Source organism: Aythya marila (assembly GCF_965140915.1).
Source record: "Aythya marila genome assembly, chromosome: Z".
Taxonomy (NCBI): Eukaryota; Metazoa; Chordata; class Aves; order Anseriformes; family Anatidae; genus Aythya; species Aythya marila.
The window spans coordinates 52894830-52914756 of NC_139080.1; the positions used below are offsets into that span (position 1 = coordinate 52894830).

The 19927-nt window shown below is 37.7% G+C and overlaps 1 protein-coding gene across 3 annotated transcripts in view; it reads right to left on the reverse strand.

Moving 5' to 3' along the window:
- Nucleotides 1–14: 14 nt before the first annotated feature.
- FSD1L (fibronectin type III and SPRY domain containing 1 like) overlaps nucleotides 15–19927 on the reverse strand; it is a 31122-nt gene continuing 11209 nt past the window's right edge. Inside the window, exons 5-14 of one of the 3 annotated variants that reach the window (XM_082783164.1) lie at nucleotides 17571–17593; nucleotides 15285–15406; nucleotides 11982–12191; nucleotides 11546–11644; nucleotides 9843–9969; nucleotides 8080–8112; nucleotides 4966–5054; nucleotides 4264–4515; nucleotides 3845–3933; nucleotides 15–3302 (exon numbers count right to left, since the gene is read on the reverse strand). In XM_082783164.1, the coding sequence (XP_082639290.1) occupies nucleotides 3156–3302; nucleotides 3845–3933; nucleotides 4264–4515; nucleotides 4966–5054; nucleotides 8080–8112; nucleotides 9843–9969; nucleotides 11546–11644; nucleotides 11982–12191; nucleotides 15285–15406; nucleotides 17571–17593 (1191 nt within the window). In that variant the 3' untranslated portion in view covers nucleotides 15–3155. Of the gene's footprint in view, nucleotides 3303–3844; nucleotides 3934–4263; nucleotides 4516–4965; nucleotides 5058–8079; nucleotides 8113–9842; nucleotides 9970–11545; nucleotides 11645–11981; nucleotides 12192–15284; nucleotides 15407–17570; nucleotides 17594–19927 lie in introns of all 3 variants that reach the window. The other 2 variants (XM_082783163.1, XM_082783165.1) reach the window with 2 other exon arrangements.

Genomic DNA, 19927 nt, shown 5'->3' on the forward strand with positions numbered 1-19927 from the left:
AGGAGACGTCTGCTTCTGCTTCGTTTATTTGGTAGTCACAGCAGCAGCCATCACCGGGTGCTTGTCAGGCATCCCTTCTGCAGCTAGCAGCACTTGTGTCACGCACACAGCTTTCCGCACACCGAAACACACCGCGCCTCGCCACAGCGCGAACTCAAGGCGAGCCCTTCGGCTCCCTACAGGTACCGGTTGAGCAACTGGTGTCAGCATCTGACGCTGGTCACCCGGCGGAAAGCTCCGACGTGTCCGTGTCGCCGAAGGAACGGGCTGGAGCTCCAGAGCAGGGAGGCTGGGTGAGGATCGAAGTCAGCAGGCAGGTGAGTGGTAACCCTCAGACAGACAACACAGACAGAACTGCAAACCTTCAGGAGCTCAAATCCATCGCCAAAGAACAAGCCCTGAAGATGCCTCCTGGAAAAAAAGTAACTTCACAGGCTGCATGCAACCCCTTTTAGCTGCAGAGAAACTTCATAACACTTTTTTTTTTTTTTCCCTCATTTGCTTTGTACAAACAGTGCACCAACCGTATCACTAATATATTGGTACTCAGTCAAGACAGACACCAGCTCAGAGAAGTCTAAAAAAAATCTAAAAGTGCTTAAGGCAATTCTTTATATCCCCATTTACTAAGAAAACAATGGAACTACCTGTTAGCAGCAAGAATTTGGTATCTGTGCAAACTATTTTATAACAAATTCAGCTTTTTAGGGTAAAAAAGTTCCTTTAGGACATCAGTCAAACAAAACTTTGCAAGTCACTACCACAGTATGAAACAGTATAAGATTCCTTCAAACTAAATATGAAAGAAAAAAATGCATTTTTACACTTCGTGTATAATCAAGTTCACCTTGTAGGTTTCAGTACATCTTGCTGAAACAATTTCTTCATTTAAATGCTCTTATATACCGCTGGAGATTAACTCAAGGAAAAGTGTGTAATGAGAATTAACCACATTATAAACATTTGCTTTCTTTCCTGAAGGGAAATTTAAATAGGAACTGTAGATGGATATCTAAAACCAAGGTGGTATGAACAAGCACTAGGCTATTTAAATGCCTGTTTACCTAAGTCACTCAACAGAACAAGTCTCAAAATAAGAAGCATGTATCATAACCCTCCTCTCTCTCACCAGTAGGGTCTAGGAGAGCGAGTCACATCATGATGCATTTATTGTAGTTGAGCCCCTAGTCAGGTGTTTATTGCAGTAAAAAAGAAAGGAATGAGGAAGAAATAGTAAATATTTGGACAGTAACAACTGAGGATACTACGTGATAGATTCAGATGTTGTCCATTTTAGGATTATATCACATTCCATTATCACATGCTTCAAGACCTGAAACACTCAACTGGTCTACAGGTAAAGTGGGAGCTGGTTTACACTTTCCACTGCAAGAGAGATTACAGCTAACTGAACATCTCTTAACACTTGCACTGTGAAGAAGTCTCAGGTACGAAGTGAACATTAAGGGCTCAAATTTCTTGCCAACTTCATGATTTCTATGAGAAAAATCTCCAGTTAGGAAAGAGTTGATTCACATATATCAGAGAATTACTTACAGGCTCCTGGACTTGATCGGAAGGAAGCAAGCAGATTTTAACAGTCAGTAATACACAAATATTCTCATTTAAAAGCTAACATTTTCCACAAAGAATATAACATGCTTTTTTTTTTTTTTTTTTTAGCTCTCCCACTAATATAAATCATTTGACTATTATTATTATTATTATTAAGATCCCAAAGTAAGAGCTGAGACAAAAAAAATACGTAGGCCCACCATTTCACTTGTTTTGTGGAAGAACAAATGTAACTACAGATCCAAAAGCAGATTAAACCTCAGTTTGCAAAGCATTTGCTCACTTTTCCCTTGCCCTTAAACAAGGAAGGAAGGGCTAAGTTTGAGGCCTTACAGAGATGCTTTAGAATACAGAATTTCTTTAGGATATGATCTTCCAAAAGCCAGACTCAGACCCACATACAAATGACACATGGTATAACCTAGGGAATTAACAGTGGGATGCTAAATGTATTTGCCACATTTCTGCTCAGTGCAGAAATAATGCAATGTTTGGTCTTCTCTAGTTATCCAGGAAGTTTCAGGAATTGCTGGTAAACTAGTCAGAACAGGTATCAAAAATGCATCCAGGGTTCAAAGCATGCCCCTTTGTCACCAGGAATTCAGTGCTGCCTCTTCTCAAGGTCAGCTTTAATACTGACACTGTGTTTCAGAAGTCTTAGTCAAGCCTCAAATCTGGGCAGAGAAAGAGCTGGAAGACGCTTTACGGCAATAGCTCCCCCTTCTCTTCTCTGTATTTGATCTGAAGCTTTTACACCGTTGGTCCCAGACTTGGCTGCACCGCACCTTTGCTACCTGCAGACAAGAACTGGCTGTTCAACCCATCATTCGTATCCAATGAATACTTCGATCAATGTGAACTGCCAGTTATCAGAATCCAATCAGAATAAAGCCACAGAACTGGAAAACCAAGAGCAGACCCAAAATACACTACTTCTGAGAGCAGTAACATGCTGTGCATTTTAAAAAGTCTGGATTTTTGGTTCTCAACCTCTTACCTGAGAGCATGCCTAGTACAATGGCTGACTACCCATACTGAGTCTTCATGGTGGCCAGACAAGTGCTTGTGTCTCTGCATTTCTACATTTTCTGTAATTTGTGATAAACAGGAGCTGAACTCAAACTCTAAATAGATATTTGAATTCATTACTCACGGGAAATAGTAGGATCAAATCAGAAAGAAGCACAGATTGGTCTCAGTGCTCCTTCATAGCTAGTCTACATGAATTGATATTCTTTTGAAATACATGTTTATCTCATGTTTGAATGGGAAGCCAAGTAGTAATACAATCTATAGCCAAATAATTCTTGCTAGGAGAGCTAAGAAAATAGTATTTGTTACATTCTTCATAGAAAAATAATATTCATAATAAAAATTAATATTCAAGTCCATAACAAAATGCTTACATACAGTATTAGAAAAGTTTCCCGACTTATTTTTCAAATAAATAGCTTAGTTTTCTGTCTGGCTGTATGGATTCACAAACCTTTGCACTACCAGGCCTTAAAACAACAGTTGGTAACAAGCCCATGTTAGTACAACGCTCCCAAGCTTCTGTGCATAGCAGCTGCACAGAATATTCAGCAATGGGAACGTTCAATAGGCATTACTGGCACACTGTATAGACTGCAAGTTGAAGAATTCAATCCATTTACACTTTTCTGGAATGCTTTCACTACACTTGGCACCTGCAAACAGGTAGACACGGAAAGCCCACCGCACCAAACCTAAGGGAAGGAAGAAAAAGATTAAAAAAAAAAAAAAATCAATAATGCAAACATGATGAAGCATCTACAACATTCCCCTTTTCCCCTCCTACAATAGAGCTGTCAGGAAACTTATCCCACAGCTGGATGTCTTCCCCCTAGTCACAGCACTCAAACATTCCAATCATGTAGAAGCCAATTTTGAATAAGACCACGAAGTGCTATATACACATACTGTGCTTTCAGACTAAGTCTACAATGAAATTTAAAGTGCAGTAGTGCAAGACTTGTTTCTAATAGGAAAACTTCTTAAAAGACTAATATATATAGTAACAACAAGTACTTAAAATGACAATTAAAAGCAAAACTCTGTTCTCCAGTGTTTGAAAGCAGTGTTTTGTTTCAGTATGATATGACAGAATGACATCAGTGTAAACACAGTACAAAAATAAAAGTTTGAGAAGCTTCAGGGCCACAGTTGCAAGGGACATGTAAACCACAATGATTAGTCTTCAACAAAGTGAATTCAGTGCTAGAAATAGATTTTTTTTTTTGATACTGACCATAAAACCTGGTAATAATGGTTGAGTGAACTTTGTTTTGAAGGCATACAGGAGTTCCATTGAGTTTGCATTATAAAACATGAGCTGACCTGAAAGAGGCAGAAAGCAAGTTAAAATACATGTTTACATTCTGTTGCTACCTAACTTTTTGTAAAATTCATACTTTTCCAGGGAAAGGTCCCTGGAACACATTAAATCCATTCCACATGACTACGAAAATTCTCAGCTGCTCTGTCACAGAGATGAACTGTGGTCATTTGATATTATGAGCAATATTGCATGAACAACCCGGTCCCTTATTGTCATAAGAAACTGTACCAGTCTGGAAGTAACTCTAATGTACTTTTAGCTTTATACTGCTTCAACTTGACACAATAGTCAAGTAAGTTTTACCTCAGTTCCTTAAAATTGTAACTTACCTCCATCAAAGTTGCAGTATACTCCTATTCTGTCTGTAATAGGTAAGTCTAGGGTCTTGCTTTTGTTATTATGTTTTGCGGAAAGGGTGCTTTGCAGCCAGTTGTTGATGTGGATACACCAGCTTGAGTTAGTCTTTCCCAGTTGATCAAATTTCCCCAGGTTTCTGTATGTCACTCCCACACTGTAGCTTTTGCAGTCCTTCTGTGCTGTCGCCTCCCAGTAATGTTCTCCACTTTCAATAGCAGTGTCTCCTACCAAAAAAGTGTATTTAGTCGCTATAATTAAGTGTACGTTACAATGTATGCTTCCTTACAGGCATCAGTGGGATCTGCTCCATTTTAGTTTAGAGCGAAGACTATAAAAAGAAAAATCTTAACTACAAGGAAAAAATATGAATGTACAAGTAGATAGAATACAATTATAAAGTAGAACAAGAAAATAGCTTTTACTTACATCCAGTGAGACAAAATGCATTTAGGATCAATTCACATTTAATACCTGTGTCAGTCACTATTGAACTTTGTAATAGAGAACTTCAAAAGAGTTGAACTCACTAGCTGTAGCACAAAATTTTGGTGTTAAATAGTCAAGGTTATCTCCGTGGGGGACAGCATCAAGTACACAGCCTGGGAAGAACTCTTTTTTTTCCTCTGATTCTTTCATAATCTGACCTTCTCACAGAAGTGAAAAGTTCACCTTACCTAACACTGTGTATGATTCACCAGAAAAACGATCTCTGCAGCCCTTCACTGCGGACCTTGTGCTAGAAGTCCTCTTAGGAGATGCACCACTTCTAAGAAGAAAAGAACCATTGAAGATTTGCACACTACTACAGAAATGCACACTAAAACAAGTTTTCCAAGCAAAAGGTTGCAATAAACATGCACAAGCTATTGAAATGGCACAAATGGTTCAGCCACTAGCAACGCTTACAACCTCTAACATTGAGTTAGTATGCATGCATAAGAATTGAGACGGAAGAGATGATGGGCAGAAAAAAGTGCAAGACATCAGTTCAGAGGCAGCTCAGAAAGGAAATGGGAGAAAAAAGCAGATGTTTGGCCCATGTTTAAATGACCTTCTACATAGAAGTATTATGCCTGTAACACGCAGAACCTTAGTTCAGTTTTCTGTTTTCCTGCAGAATATTTCTAATAAACCTTGTAAATCAGCTACAACAGATAAGAATACACTGATACTTAATGCAAATATGCCTAATTTCCACTGGACTTTAAATATCAATGAATGGAGAAAATAACATCATCAGTTTTATGTTAAGTAGATTTTTCAGTACATGCATAGCTTGTATAAACTACTAAAGAAATCACAGGAAAGTGCAACCATGTGAAGAGCTACAAAAGGAATAAAATGATGATTGTTATTTAAAAATGTACACTAAAGTAGATACAAAAGCCAGGAGTGTCAAATCTAAACAATTTATTAAAAAGAGATGAGATGATACTTCCAGAGTTTAATGCCCCACAACTCTTCTCAAAAAAAAAAAAAAAAAAAAAAAGTATATTGAAGGTTGGGGGCTTTACCTGGTTACAGGAAGTCAAAGAATACAGAAAATAAAATTGTCACAGCACATTGTGCTGAGGAGCACACAGCAACAACTCCACAAGAGTCATTACTAATCCTAATCAAGAAAGGCTTAGATTTTCTAATCATACTTCTCTACACCATTCTCAGGAAGCAATAGCAAAATAAATGAAGAAACACTTCACTCTGGAGAATATGCTAATGAGCAATCAGTTGCATAAAAGAATAATTTTAACCTAATGAGGTTTCCTAATGAGGTTTTCAAACATTTTATTTTACCTTAGTTATGCCCTCAAAAATAATTCTAGCAATATAATCGTTAAATAAAATTAAGGCTATTTGCAGATTACAGTGGATATTAAACCTTGGTAGCCAGGGAATCATGTCTGGTTATTATTTTAAAGGCGATTAGTAGCAAAAAATTTTAGCTTCCTGGAAACAGCTATGTAGTTTACAGTTTAATTTTATTAACAAAATTTAAACAGTATGAAAGGCGAGTATCACTCTGAAATACATGTCAGAAGTAATTTTGAAATCTTCAATCCCCAGAGTCTAGCATAGGTTACCCTACATACAAAAAAGGATGTTTTCCTTCCAACCTTCACCTCAGTTACAATTTTGCAAAGCTAATTATACTTAAGTATTGAGAACTAGCATAGTGAAATTTTGCTTGCTGCCATTCTGATTCATTCAACACTGACTTTAGGCTTTCTGGAATTGTTCTCCGATATTGTTTCATAAAGGGTCAGAAAATGCCCATTTTGCTTAATACCATCATTAAAATAAAGTCATGGGACAATCAAAAGCTGAGAGTTATTAAAGTGTTATTTATGAGTGTGCTAAAATGTCTTGATCATCTTCATGACTAACTTTGTTCTAATCCAGTTACAGAAGCTTTCAAAAACTCACTGCTCTCAAAGTGATGAAAAAAGATTGTTTACATTGGCATCACAATTCAGCATGCAAATTAGCCAGTACTGATCAGAAGCCAACTAATCTTCTAAACCGCTTGCAAGAAGCATGTGAATAGGGTGAGTGTATATCATGCAACAGCGCAGACTACATCAAATGCTTTTCAGTTTTGTTAACATAGAAGAAGCTGTAGATTACTTACCAAAGGAAAGAGAAATGAGCAGTAGCATGAAAACAAAACAAAAACACAGCAAAGCCAAGAATTAAAGCATAATTTCAGGAGGAACCATCACTCATTGCAGATTCCATCCTGCTTTAAGTACAATAGAGACTATTCACACTTCCAGCAAACTTCCAAAAAAAGTTGCTGAAATTCTTCTATTAGGTTGGGTATACCTGAGTTACGCAGAAAGCAAATCTGGCCACTTAGAGAAAAGGAAAAAAGCAGCTGCTCTGTTAAAATTTTGTCAAAGTTAGGAAGACATTAAAAGGTCTTCAGTATAATTTAATTCAAATCTTCTTTAAGCAGCCACTACACAAGCTTTCTCAACTGAAATCTCACAGCCTTTACCAGTTCAGACAATGACCATTAGTATTTGGCATGAAAGACAAAAAAAAGTTTGTTTGTTTTTCCCCCTTAATTTTAAGTTCTTAACTCTCCATTCCAAAATGGGAAGGCAGGAATGTGTTTTTTTTTTTTTTTTTTTAGCACTAAGTCAGTTTGATGCCCAGTTTCTAACTCCCCACAGTTTTCTTAGCTAGTGAAATAACTGATGCATTTCTTCCACACAAGGTTTGACTTCTTCCAAAGGTTTGACTTGCCATGAAGCTTTTTATACACGCCATCAGGCTAAGCTCCATCCTCTTGGGAAGTATAAAAACACATCTCTTCCTTTGATGACTAATATCAGCTATCCCACAAGTTCAGAGGCAACAGGTAGTTGGATTCAAAAATAAGAACTAAAATAACTTTTTTTTTTTTTAATTTCTACACAAGGAAAAATTAATCGCATTTTAAAAAAATCTAGTACGCCATCATGTGCCCAAAGGTTAAACATCAATAACAGGAATCTCTGTGCCAACTCTAGAATGCAGAATGCTCTTCCACTGAACATCTGGCTTCCTGCACACCAGGATGCATCCTATCAATAAGACTTTTTTTTTTTTTTTTTCAGTCACTGGAAAAATCCATACATAATCTTCAGGAATCCACATTAAAATTCTGAAGAATTTAAAAAAGCATGTGTGTACTGTTACTGGTAAAGGCTGTTAGATTTATTTCTCTCACTACATCAAGCAAAGGGATTTAGCAAAGATTTCCAGCAAAACAAGATAACAGATCCTAAGAGGTGTATTATCACCTTTTTTTGCTCTTCAGGACAGGATACTGGCCACTGTCAGACAGAAATAAGTAGTCATTAAACAACTGTGTATTATTACAGTAAATTATCCCCATTTTTAAGACAGCACTAAAAGGCACTCTACCATGCTTCTGGCAGTATATGTCTGTAGGGAAGGTATTTGTTCATATATTATTCTCAAGCAGTGCTCCTTATACTTAAGAAATGCCCGCTGAAAATCAACTGTCTTTGAGGAAGAAGTAACCAGCTCTGTGGACACGAGAGGAGCAGTGGACACTGTTCACACCTTGGACATTCTCACACGCTCTCCACATCTGTAGTGGTGAGACACGGACCGGTAAGCGAGCCAAAAACTGTGGAGATAACCAGCTGACCACGAGGCTCACAGATGTGGATGGGGTTCTCCAGATGGAAGAGCCCCACACAATAGGACAGGCTGTGGGACGGCTGAGGAAAGAACAAATCTGCAGAAAAGCAAGTGGAAGTCTTGGTGGAGAACAACAGCAGTCTTCAGTGTGCCCTTGTGGCACGTGTGGCTAACCACATCCTGGGCTGTATCAGCATAACAACCAGGAGGCCACGGCAAGAGATCGTTCCTCTTGATACGGCAGCTGTCAGGCTGTTTGGGGTCTTGAGTCCAGTTCTGGGCTGCTTGGGACTGTACAGACACTGACATACTGGCAAAAGTACAGTGGTGAGCCAAAAATAAAAACAAAACTAAACAAAACAATTATAGGACTGGACCAGAGGAAGACCCAAAGACAGCTGGGTTTGCTCAGCATTAAGACAAGAAGATCACGAAATCTGGTGTGGTCTTTAGCATCATAACATGAAGCTACAAAGATGACCAAGCCGGGCTCTTCTCAGAGGTGCACTCTGACAGGTTGAGAGGCATCTGGTACTAGTTGAAACACAGGAATTTACAGTCAGATATCATGGTATTCCTGCCTTCCCGTTAAGGTGGTCTGGAATAGGGGCCCTGGGAAGTACCATTCTTCATCCTTGGAGATATTCAGATCTTAGCTGGATAATAGCCACAGCAAATCAAGCTAGTGAGGTCCTTCCAACCACTGTTATCAACAGCTTCTAAGCAGTAAACACGTTTCAGTGTATAAAGCTCAACAAATAATCTACCAAGAATTCTGCTGAAGTTACTTACGTATTTTTCCTAGATGAAAATAGTTGGTAGATATCTTTAATACCACCACTTTTACAAGAGCTAAGTTCTATTATTATCATCTTTTACTACCTGGCTTTAGTGGTATCTTTTCCTCACCAATGAAGGTTATGAGATAAATTAAACAACCACCTGTAGTACCAATTTTATTCTTAACTTGAGCTTTTGCAAAAGGACATAACAGCCAGTTCTCTCCTTATTTTTCATGGTAAAAATTCTGTCCATGCACCATTACTGACCTGCAAAACTACTGAACGCAGTCTTTCACAGCTGAATATCAGTTACGTCCTGACAATTACCGTATCTACAAGGTATTTTAGTACCTTGACTGATAAAACTCATTTGCTAAGGTATAAAGACTTAAATCCAACTTAATGTTTAAGACACTTTTATAACTGATTCCATAAATAGCCTCTATGTCTGTTACAAGGGCAGGGAAATAAATATTCCTTCCAAAGACTTCTGAGTAAAATTTGGTGTTCCACAGTCCTACCATCAAATGCTTTAATTTCTCCCTGTCCTCACCCATTAATTGCCACATGAGGCATCCCAGACAGTGTAAACTTTTACAAACCAGAGTTCTTACCTGCCTTTGTTTTCTTTCCCTTTTGCTTTTTCTTGACCTCTTCCTCCAGTAGGATCCCATTCAACATAGTTTTCTTCAACTTTCAAGTTCAGATGAGATGAAGTATCGTCCAAACAAAACACAAATGCTAGTTAAGACAAAATGTGAAATGGTGAAGTAGTACAATGTTCTCTGCCAATGGTGGCTATTCAAAGAACATAATGAAAGTAGTAGTAAAATTATAGCAGAGTAGCATTTGACTTAAACATCACCTTGTTAGTAATTGTTTTCTCTAGTTACAGCCTACTTCCTTGGTTCTCATAATCATGAATGATTTAAAAAGCCACACATTTTCTACACTGTACAGCACTGATTCTCCAACAATACATTTATGAGGACTGCAAACTTGCAGAATAATAAACTGACAGGGTAAAACATAAGCAGAGTTGAACTGTGAAGTTCACTGCAGATATCAAAACACTATTAGATGCATGAAACTAGAAGTGACCTGGTATTTGCTACAGCCAAATTCTCCATCCAAGAAAGCAAAATTAATACAATGTGCTAAGTCCCTGAAAGATGCATATTTATAGACTATTTTGTAAGTGTCCTAGTAGCATCAGATATTATAGTCTAATGCTGGAAGAAAGTGTACTCAAAATTTTATGAGTTTGGAGCTAAACACAAGTTTGCTTGTTTTTTTTTTTAAAAAAAAAGAGGTAAGCACATTGATGAGGATTCTGAGTTTCTGTGGACTGATTAGTAAAAGAAAGAGAACTAGATGCACCGTTAAGGTGGACAGACGCACTAAAAATTACATTGGCAGCTTAATATCTACCCAAAAAAATCAAAATCAGAATTACCTTTCTCGTGTTGGAATCAAGAATTGAAGTAGCTAGTAAATATATCAGATTCTATACATACGAGCACCATACACTGGCTGTACTTTAGGAAAGTTTCAAGCCTTGCGAAGCATAAGCAACACTTATGTCAAGTGCCAGAGTAAAGCACACATGCCACGGTTGTTTGTATCAGACATTTTGCCCTTTACTCTGCAGACTTTAGTATAGTTGAAGCATCAAGATAATTATTTCCAGCGTAACAGTTAAGACTTGTGTTCTATTACAAAGCATCACTTTGAAGAAATTAATCTAATTTATTTTCAAAACAACGCCAGGATGCCCCCAGCCTCAGATCAACTGATTTCTTATACAGTGATGTAACTTTAGCAATTTGGAGCTGTTTGTTTTTTGAACATTGACCATAATTAGAATCTACAGCTACCAAGTCAAAATCTGCTTTTTAGTACCTTCCGTTTACAGAAATGTGTTACCTGTCAGATGCTACGTACCAACAGAAAACTACATGAACTGCACAGATGCCCTAAGAGTCCTACTGATGCTCAGCCACAATGTTCTTCCTCTCTCATTAACATATTGGCATGATGTAGTGGCACGTAATAGTGTCAATCCACAGTTCAAAGCAATTAACGTTAAGCTCCATTAGAAAGCTAACATATTTTTAGTATCTGAATGCTCAAAGACCTGCTTTCTGGCAATATGCTTTTTGATCTTTTATAGGTATTGTTTTCCTTTTTGCTTAGGATGCTGCTTCTATACAAGCATTGCTGAGAAGTGACTTAAATTACAAGTTCTTATATGACAGCAGGACAGTACGTGCGAGGTTTTTGCTACATTCGCGGTTAAAAGTCTTTCAGATTTTACCTTTGGTTTCCAGAGTCACAGGATCTGAGTAGTCCCCAGCCAGAGCTTTGTTGCAAGCTTGTACTCTAACCGTCACGTATTTTTTATCAAATTTCAGACCTAAAAAAGTGGGTGTTGAGAAAATTGAATTAGTACTGACAACTTTACCAGACTAGGACATTCCATATAGCTGCCTTCCACTTATTTCAATTTGCAAAAAAGCAAGCTTAAACGTATCACCATGAACTTCAGTTAATGTGTGCATTTTTACAAAACATCCAACTCCGTATATGAGGCAGAGAAGTTATTGTACAAAACACCCAAGACCAGTATGGAACAAAGCTTCATTGGTTACAGAAAAATGGGTATTCTGCAAAACTTCCAAGCATAGTAAGTTTTATCAATATCTTGTGATTCTTTTTTGAAATATTTTTTCAAGTATATAAACAACCTTTACCTGATAATGTATATACATAATCCTTAACATAGTCTATCACTTCCCAAGGCTGTTCATCCTTAACTCGAGCGAGCCCATCATAGTCAGTTTTCTTATACTCTAGAACAAAGTGATCAACTCTGCTGTCTTCTTCAGGCATTTTCCATGCTACTGTTACGCAGTTATCAGCAACCAGACATGCTGCTATATTTATCTCTGGAACTTTAGGGACTGCAGAAAGACAAGTATACAAAACAACTCAGAAGAGAACAGACTTAATATACTGTGGTCTCCTTGTATTTATAAAGAGTTCAGAAACTGTCCTTAGCCCACCAACACTCATTCTTTTTAGTGAATGGATTCCATTATCAAAGCACAATAAAAGTCTAGGCATATCATTTTTACTCAATATGCATCTTACAAAAGAAGAAAAACATTACCAACTCTACAGTTAACATTTGCATCTTAATTCCCACATTTATGTTTTGTTAGTAAGTTGGGCTGATTCTCTCCTGGAAGCGGTAACAAGTACATGCTAGAGCAACAAGGAATCATGAGCCCGCAATTATGAATGTACATTTAAATTAACGCTACAAAACTTTGTTTCTCTAGAGTCTTTCAAAGGCAAGAACAGCTGCATTCCTGCAACAGTATCTCTTGGTTTGCTTCCACCACCACAGACAATTAACAGGATAATAGTTTCCACTAGCCAGTCAGCAAGCTTTTTTTCCTCTTCAACCTTTGTCTTGAAAGAAGGGGAGAGAATTCCAATGATTCACTAAAGAAAATACTGTAGTTCTGTTTATAAACAACAGAAATTTAATTTTCATTAAATCAAAGAGCACTTCAGTCACTGGAGTATGTTTTTCAGAAGAAGGTATTTACAAAATCCCTGGTGTCCAAGTCCAAGGAACATCTTTGCTGGAGGACATGGAAACAAGATATTTTCTTGTTTGCAGTTTTTGGAAAAATGATTCAGTGTCAGAGCAATTGGATAGTTTGGCAGTACAATAGAAGAAAGCAAGATCGATATCCAGACAGTTAGAATTTTCAGTTTGCAGATGAAAGGCCCAAACAATTTAAATTTGAAAATTTGATAAGGAAAACACATACATAAGAAGGTTCATACTAAATAAGTTCTTCATCCAGATACAATACTTTGTTCGTGATTGGTGTCGGATCTTAATGCTCCTATCCTGTCAAAAAGACATGCTGTGATCAGCTGACCTAGCTTGTTCCCTTATCTATCAAATACGAAGCAATGACTGACATCTGGAAACTAAAAATGCAATGGCAATTTGTGCCTAGACACTGCTAGCTAACTAGAAATATGACTGGTAATTTATTAGGCTGTATATAGTGTATCTACAAGAAAAATGGGCAAAATGAAAATTGATGCTGCTTAATCCTTAAAAGATTTGGATTAGGATTTAGATTTGGATTTACAGATGAAGGAATTTACGTCCCTGCCAGTAGTATTCTTTTCAACATATTCTTGGTATCAGTCAAGGGCAAAGTGGTTTAAATAGGAAAGAAAAATGAGTAACATACATGAAACATACACTGAGTACAGCATCTAAGTTCACTTGTATCAAACAGTAACGAAGATGCATCAATTGTGATAATGTCCTGGTTTTAGCTGGGATAGAGTTTAATTTTCTTCATGTTAGCTGGTATGGTGCTGTGTTTTGAAGATGAGAAAAATGTTGATAACACACCGATGTTTTGGTTGTTACTGAGTAGTGCTTACACAGAACCAAGGACGTCTGGCTTCTCATGCTGCCCTGCCTGTGCATAAGCTGGGGGTGCACAGAGAGCTAGGAGGGGACACAACCAGGACAGCCAACCCAAACTGTGACCAGAGGAACATTCTGTGCCATGTGGCACCATGCTAAACAAAAAACAAAAAAAAAAAAGCAGAGTTGGCCAGGGGGATGGGTTGTGTTGGCAGCTGCTCAGGGACTGGTTGCGCACACATCCGTTGCTGTGGTGAGCAGTTGCTTTGTGCATCTGTAGTGGGTCTGGCTGGGATGTTAACTTTCCCGGCAGCAGCCCATACAGTGCTGTGCTCTGCACTTGTAGCTGGAACAGCAGTGTTACCACACCAGTGTTGTGTCTACTGCTGAGCAGTGCTGGCACAGCATCGGGCCTCTCTCTCACCCTCCTAGGGGGTGGGCAAAAAGTGAGAAGAGAAACATCACCAGGGCAGCTGACCTAAACCAACTAAAGGGATATTCCATACCATGTGGTGTCACACTCAGCAATAAAAGGTGGAAACAGGAAGAGGGGAGGGGTGGGCTCTCGTGGTGAAAACGTCGGTCATCCCCTGAACACTGGCTCCATGCACTGAGGCCCTGCTTCAAGGACGTCATCAAGCATCGCTCATTTGTGGGTGGTAGAGAGTAATTTCTTTCCTCTGCACTTCTACACAGCCTTTACTTGTTTTGTTTTTCTCTTTTTTTCCTGTTCCCTTTTTTCCCTTTAGTTAAATTGTTCAATTAATAATAATCTTCCCTTGATAATTATTTTTCCCTTTAATTAAATTATCCCTATCTCAACCCGTGAGTTGTGCTTTCCTTTACTCCCTCCCCTCCCCTTCTGGGGAAGAGTGAGAGTGGTTGTGCTGGAGTTCAGCTGTCTAGCACAGTAAAACCACCACAGCATCACTTGTGTTGGTTTTTATATGCAGAGAGGTAGAAGGGGAGGGGGTTGTTTTGTCCCCATTCCTTATTAAACTGTCCTTATCTCAACCCACAAACTACTGCACTTTTTTTTTTTTGAGTCTCTCCACCTTCCCACTGTGGGGAAGTAAGCAAACAGCTGTGTGGTGCTGAGCTACTTGCTGGATTAAACCACAACAGAAAACACCCAAAGTTTCATTGCTCCAGTAAGATGAACACTATCCCATATTTTGGTCTGTATCACCATTCACATCAAGTGATGTATTAGCTTACAGTTCCACACACAATCTATTGCATATTACTAGGACTTTAGTGTGTCACTAAGCATCAAGCTACCAGGTACAGTCTTCAGAAACTTCAGGAAGTTTCAGGAAGTACAGGGGAACTAACAACTTGAGAAAAAAAAAAAAAAAACAAACAATGCCTGGAATATTCATTCTCACCTCTGAGACTGATTTTCTGAAATGCTGCATTATGTAGAAATCAACACAATAAAAATAGAAAACTCTTTTACCCCCAAGATATTCAGCTTAACATCCAGTAAAATATTTGTCTATCAGGGTGCACAAGGGTATTATTATTTTTTTAAATGTAGTTATTTGTTGAAGTAGTAACAAATTAAAGTCACAGCACACTGTTTTACCTGGCAAAAACTTTAGAGCCTGGAGTACATGCCGTTCCAGTGTGAAGTCCACCATCAAATGGCTCATATTATCACTGATGGTTGGTTTCAGACAGATGCGAAATGCTGGACACGCTGTGATTCTAAAGTCAAGAAAGCAGAATTAGCAAGATGTATTTTGCATTAAGACCTGTAGTTACTTTCAAAAACAAGGATCAGGTAATCTGTATTTTTAATTTCAAACTGTTAGTCAAAATACTGTTCTCTGAATTATTACAAAATATCCTGGTCTTTCATAACTGCTCAAAGCTTAGCACAGATTCCAAAACACTTTTGCTGATGTTTTGTCTCAAAGACAATATGGTGTGATCTCCCAATGATTGCATTACTAGGCAAAGACATATTAAAAGTGACTTGAGAAAAGCTAGTCATCTGTTTTAATGTGCCAGAACCTGAGTTGAAATTAAGAACTCAGATCACTTACTACCTCCAAAGTGGAATGCATTTTCTACTGTTAAGTGTTGCTCTGAAGGCATTTACAAATATCAGTGAACAACCTGGATATTCTGATTTCACACTATATTTCATAACTGAGGATGAAGAAATGTTTAGGTTGCAGACACCCAAAACTTCAGAGCATGCAGGAATTTCATCAGCCTTACAAGAGACACTGAAGCACTGCTCCCATCTCCATTTCTTAACTCAGTCCTTACTCCAGATACTCTTTGGACACTCCTGTACTACTTGGACTGGACCTCAACAAAAGGATAGCCAGTCTCTTTTCTGGTTCTTTAACAATGAAGTCATCAGGCCATGCAGCAGAATTTGAATAACTGACTGATTTGAGACAGCATACGGGTCTGTCTTCTGTTTTAAAGACTCTTAACTAGAAAGTAGTATACTCGTCACAATAGAAAGTTAACTACAAGAATTTATATCCAATTTACACTCACAGATCTGTTACATCTTTAGAATACTTAATGCATACGACTTTCTGTGAGCTACTAAGTACTTCACTAGTAGCTAATAGAGATGGTGTGCTAACTACAGTTGTATTAAAGGATGAAAAATGTTTAAGGCAGTGAAGAAAGAGAAGGAAATATGAAGCTGTGTATTAAAGATAAGCATGAAAAGAATTATAGTATGGGGAACCATGAGCCAATTATGACACTGAAACAAACATAGTAAAACAGACAAGTCAGCTGATAAGACAGAGTTGACCTTTTGAAATTCAGTATGGGCTAGTAGCAGACAGATGCCACTGCTTAGTCAGACTGTTAGAGTAGATTTCTCCTTAAGGAAGAAAAATGCTGATCAGCAGTAACAGAACACTAAGTAGTAAGCCTCAGACAGATTTTTAACTTCTGTTTCGGCACCAATCTTATACAACCAGACACAGATGGTTCAAAAGCAATAGATTACGCAGCATTTCAAGAAACCAGAAGGAATAAAAGGGCACTTTCTACATATAAAAAGTATTAAGAATCCTATCACTGCCACTATCCATCTGATTCGTTAATGACTCCAGTTCTTTACTCTTGGAAATGTGAAGATTAATTCCTCTAGCAATTACTAATTTTTCATAAAACTTCAGGGAATTTACACAAACAGACTCTTCCTTGAAAGTCTGTAAACTGAAAGCAAACCAATTTTCTCAATTGAATTGGTCAATAAGAATAGCACATGCTGGTAGCACCCTGTGAGCTGTCTTTCAAAATGCCATGCACAGCACAGCAAACTTTCTGAACCAGATTCATACAGCATAATTGACTTACGTGACAGAAAATGGCCTTCACATTTATTTTGAAACAGTGAGGTTGTTTTCAAAACAGTAGTTTGAAGACATAGTTCAAAGAAAACCCAGTAGAAACTGTGAATTCATTGACATCAGTCTAGTGATGTCAACATAGGTATTTTAACAGCTACATTCAAAAACAAAATTAGCTAGCAAAAGTCTAAGTGCAAAAAAAGTTATCACAATATAAAGGGACAGAGTCAGCTTGAAACATAATTCAATTTCTTTTAATAAAAGAACCAGAAGTTTTGCTGCTGCAGGGCAATGTTTCCCTGCATTAAAAACATCTCTTTATTAAGTTATGAAAGATCCATAGCCAGCAAGGTACAACACTGAAGGAGAAGAATAAAAGTTTTGGTTTTATTTCCTAAGTTGAGACATCATAAAGGAACACTTAGGAAAGCAGAGACAATGAATTTCATTTAAGCTGACTATGTTCCATTAAAAATAAATGTATTTTCAAGGATAAAACTAATTCAAAGAGACAAAAAAGGGTAGACTTTGTACTGTACCTATCTTTGATCCGTCTGGCAGCCTTGATGCACATCAGGGAGAAAAGAGAGAAGATAGTTAGTATTTCCATGCAAATCTCAAAGGCAATGCCATGCGAGAAGACCGAGAACAATCTCAGAGTTCTGTTGTTCAGATTTGAGATCACGATGAGTTTATCATTTGCATAAAATTCCCCAAAAGCATGTTAATAGTATTGGTTAGAACTGCAACAATGTATATCACCAGGAAACAAAATCAATCTCAAGAACCACACCAAACCAATTCCAAATTACTAAACTTCCTCTGTGTAACTTTGCCTCTTCAGATTTCTCTGAATCAATTAAATTACTCCCCATCACATTTTAAAAGAGTTCCATGAACAAGTTGTTAAAATTTAACTACTGCTACTTTCAGTTAAATCGCAAAATGCTTATTAGTGGTATTTAGCCATACCCCATTTATCTCAGATGTATATTCACAAGTAAGGAAAAAAATAGGATCAATACATTCCTTCTGAAAGTTACTGTACTACTCTGACTGTGCCTCCTAAAAGGTTCTCTCTATATGCCATTACTCCAAAACACAAAATACAGTATTGCACGGCATATAAATGATACTACTGAAGCAAATGCAAAAACAATAATGGCGTATCTTAAAGATAAACCTTAACTGATATTTGGAAATTACAAAATCCCAGTCCCTCATCAGGAGGATTTGCAAACCTAAAACAGAATGTTATTGTACAAGTTGTGATGGCTTAGCTAGGTGTGTTGAGTCTGTACAGTTAACACTGCTACTAAGACAGAGTTCATCTTACCTACTTTCCCTTCCAAAAACACGACATCACTAAACCTGTAAGTCAAACAAAAGTGAACGACTTCCAAATGTTTCCATTAAATAAAAAAACACACTCTGTGAGGGGGGTTAAAAAAAAAAACACACAGATTTCCCTGCTATAAAATCAATTTTATATTTCCAAAGTGGGAAATAGAAAGAACAAATGTTTATAAAGAATTTAGCTATAGAGGTAGCTTTGTTTCATGTAAAACAAAAAATTATCATAGGAACTACTACGTATTTTCCTACATGACAGCTGTAGACATGACTGTTACTTACAAAGCCTTCTTTGTAACCTCTACATCTTGTAGAATGTGTGATATTCAGAATTCAATGAGAAATTCTCTGCAAGACAGTCCCTGACTAGCTCCTTCAAATTTAGTTTGTTTCCAGGCCACTGACAAAGAAGGCTTATCAGCCAACCTCAGGTTGGCAGCACAGCAGTGTCAAATCACATCCTACCTCGCCACTGCACTCCCATGTGCTGTTTGGCATTCATGCTCTTTTGACCAGGTAAACTAATTCAGCGGACACAGCCATCAAAAATCTACACCAGAAAAAAAAAATAGTTTACTCTTACGCTAGTTTCTCTTGAACTTACTGCAGGATCCAGAGAAAATGTATGCCAATAAAAGGGAGCCAGGGCTGGAGCTGCCCTTTCAGCTACATTTGGCATTCCTATTAGTAGTCCAGAAGCTTTAACGAGCTACTAGCTAAGGCAGTATTACTATGCATGATATACCTGAGACATATTTACAAGTTCAATCTAGGTGTAATTAAAGTTTAAAATCCTAGATACCAGGAGTTCAGTGAAATGGACTTTGGTATCTTAAGCCTCAGATTTAAATTTTTAAATTTAAAGAAATTTTCTTCCAGCAAACATTCAAATAACTTTGCATGGTCAGTTGAAAAAAGCATTAGAGATGATTTGTAAAACAACTTAAAATTAATCCAAAGCTGCATTCTACATAGCTCTCAAGAGGTAACACTTCTTTACACATCACTGTGGGAAGTCAGAAAGTGCAAAGAAAAACATTCAGTTTAAGAATTGTCGCTCCTCAAGGCAAATGAATCAAAGCTGACACTCAGAAAGCAACTTCCACACAAACATGTTGCCAAAAGGTACAACTGGCAGTGTAAGACAGTGGAGTAATTTGTGTCTTTGTTCCTCCAATTAAAATGCAGAAAGGCAAAAGTAATTGGTTCTTGGATTTGGTGTGACTGACCCTGCCTGCAACTAGCGTGAGGATTATTTCAGCAAAGTACATTACACAGAGACTGCTGTACCTAGTCAGTGTATATCTAGAAATATTTTATTAGTTTGTAAGTATATTCTTCTTCCAGTTAGACACATCGCCTCTAATTTAGAAATAGGCTGTAACAATGTATGCGTTATTTGTATTAGAACCTCGATGTGTGGCCCAAATCCAGCTCCTGCCTTCGGTGTTTACAAATACATTAGAAGGTATGGAGGAGTACAGGAAGAGCTGCCCTGAATTAAGTTTCATAAAATCTTTCAGATCAGCTAAAGAGTTCAGGG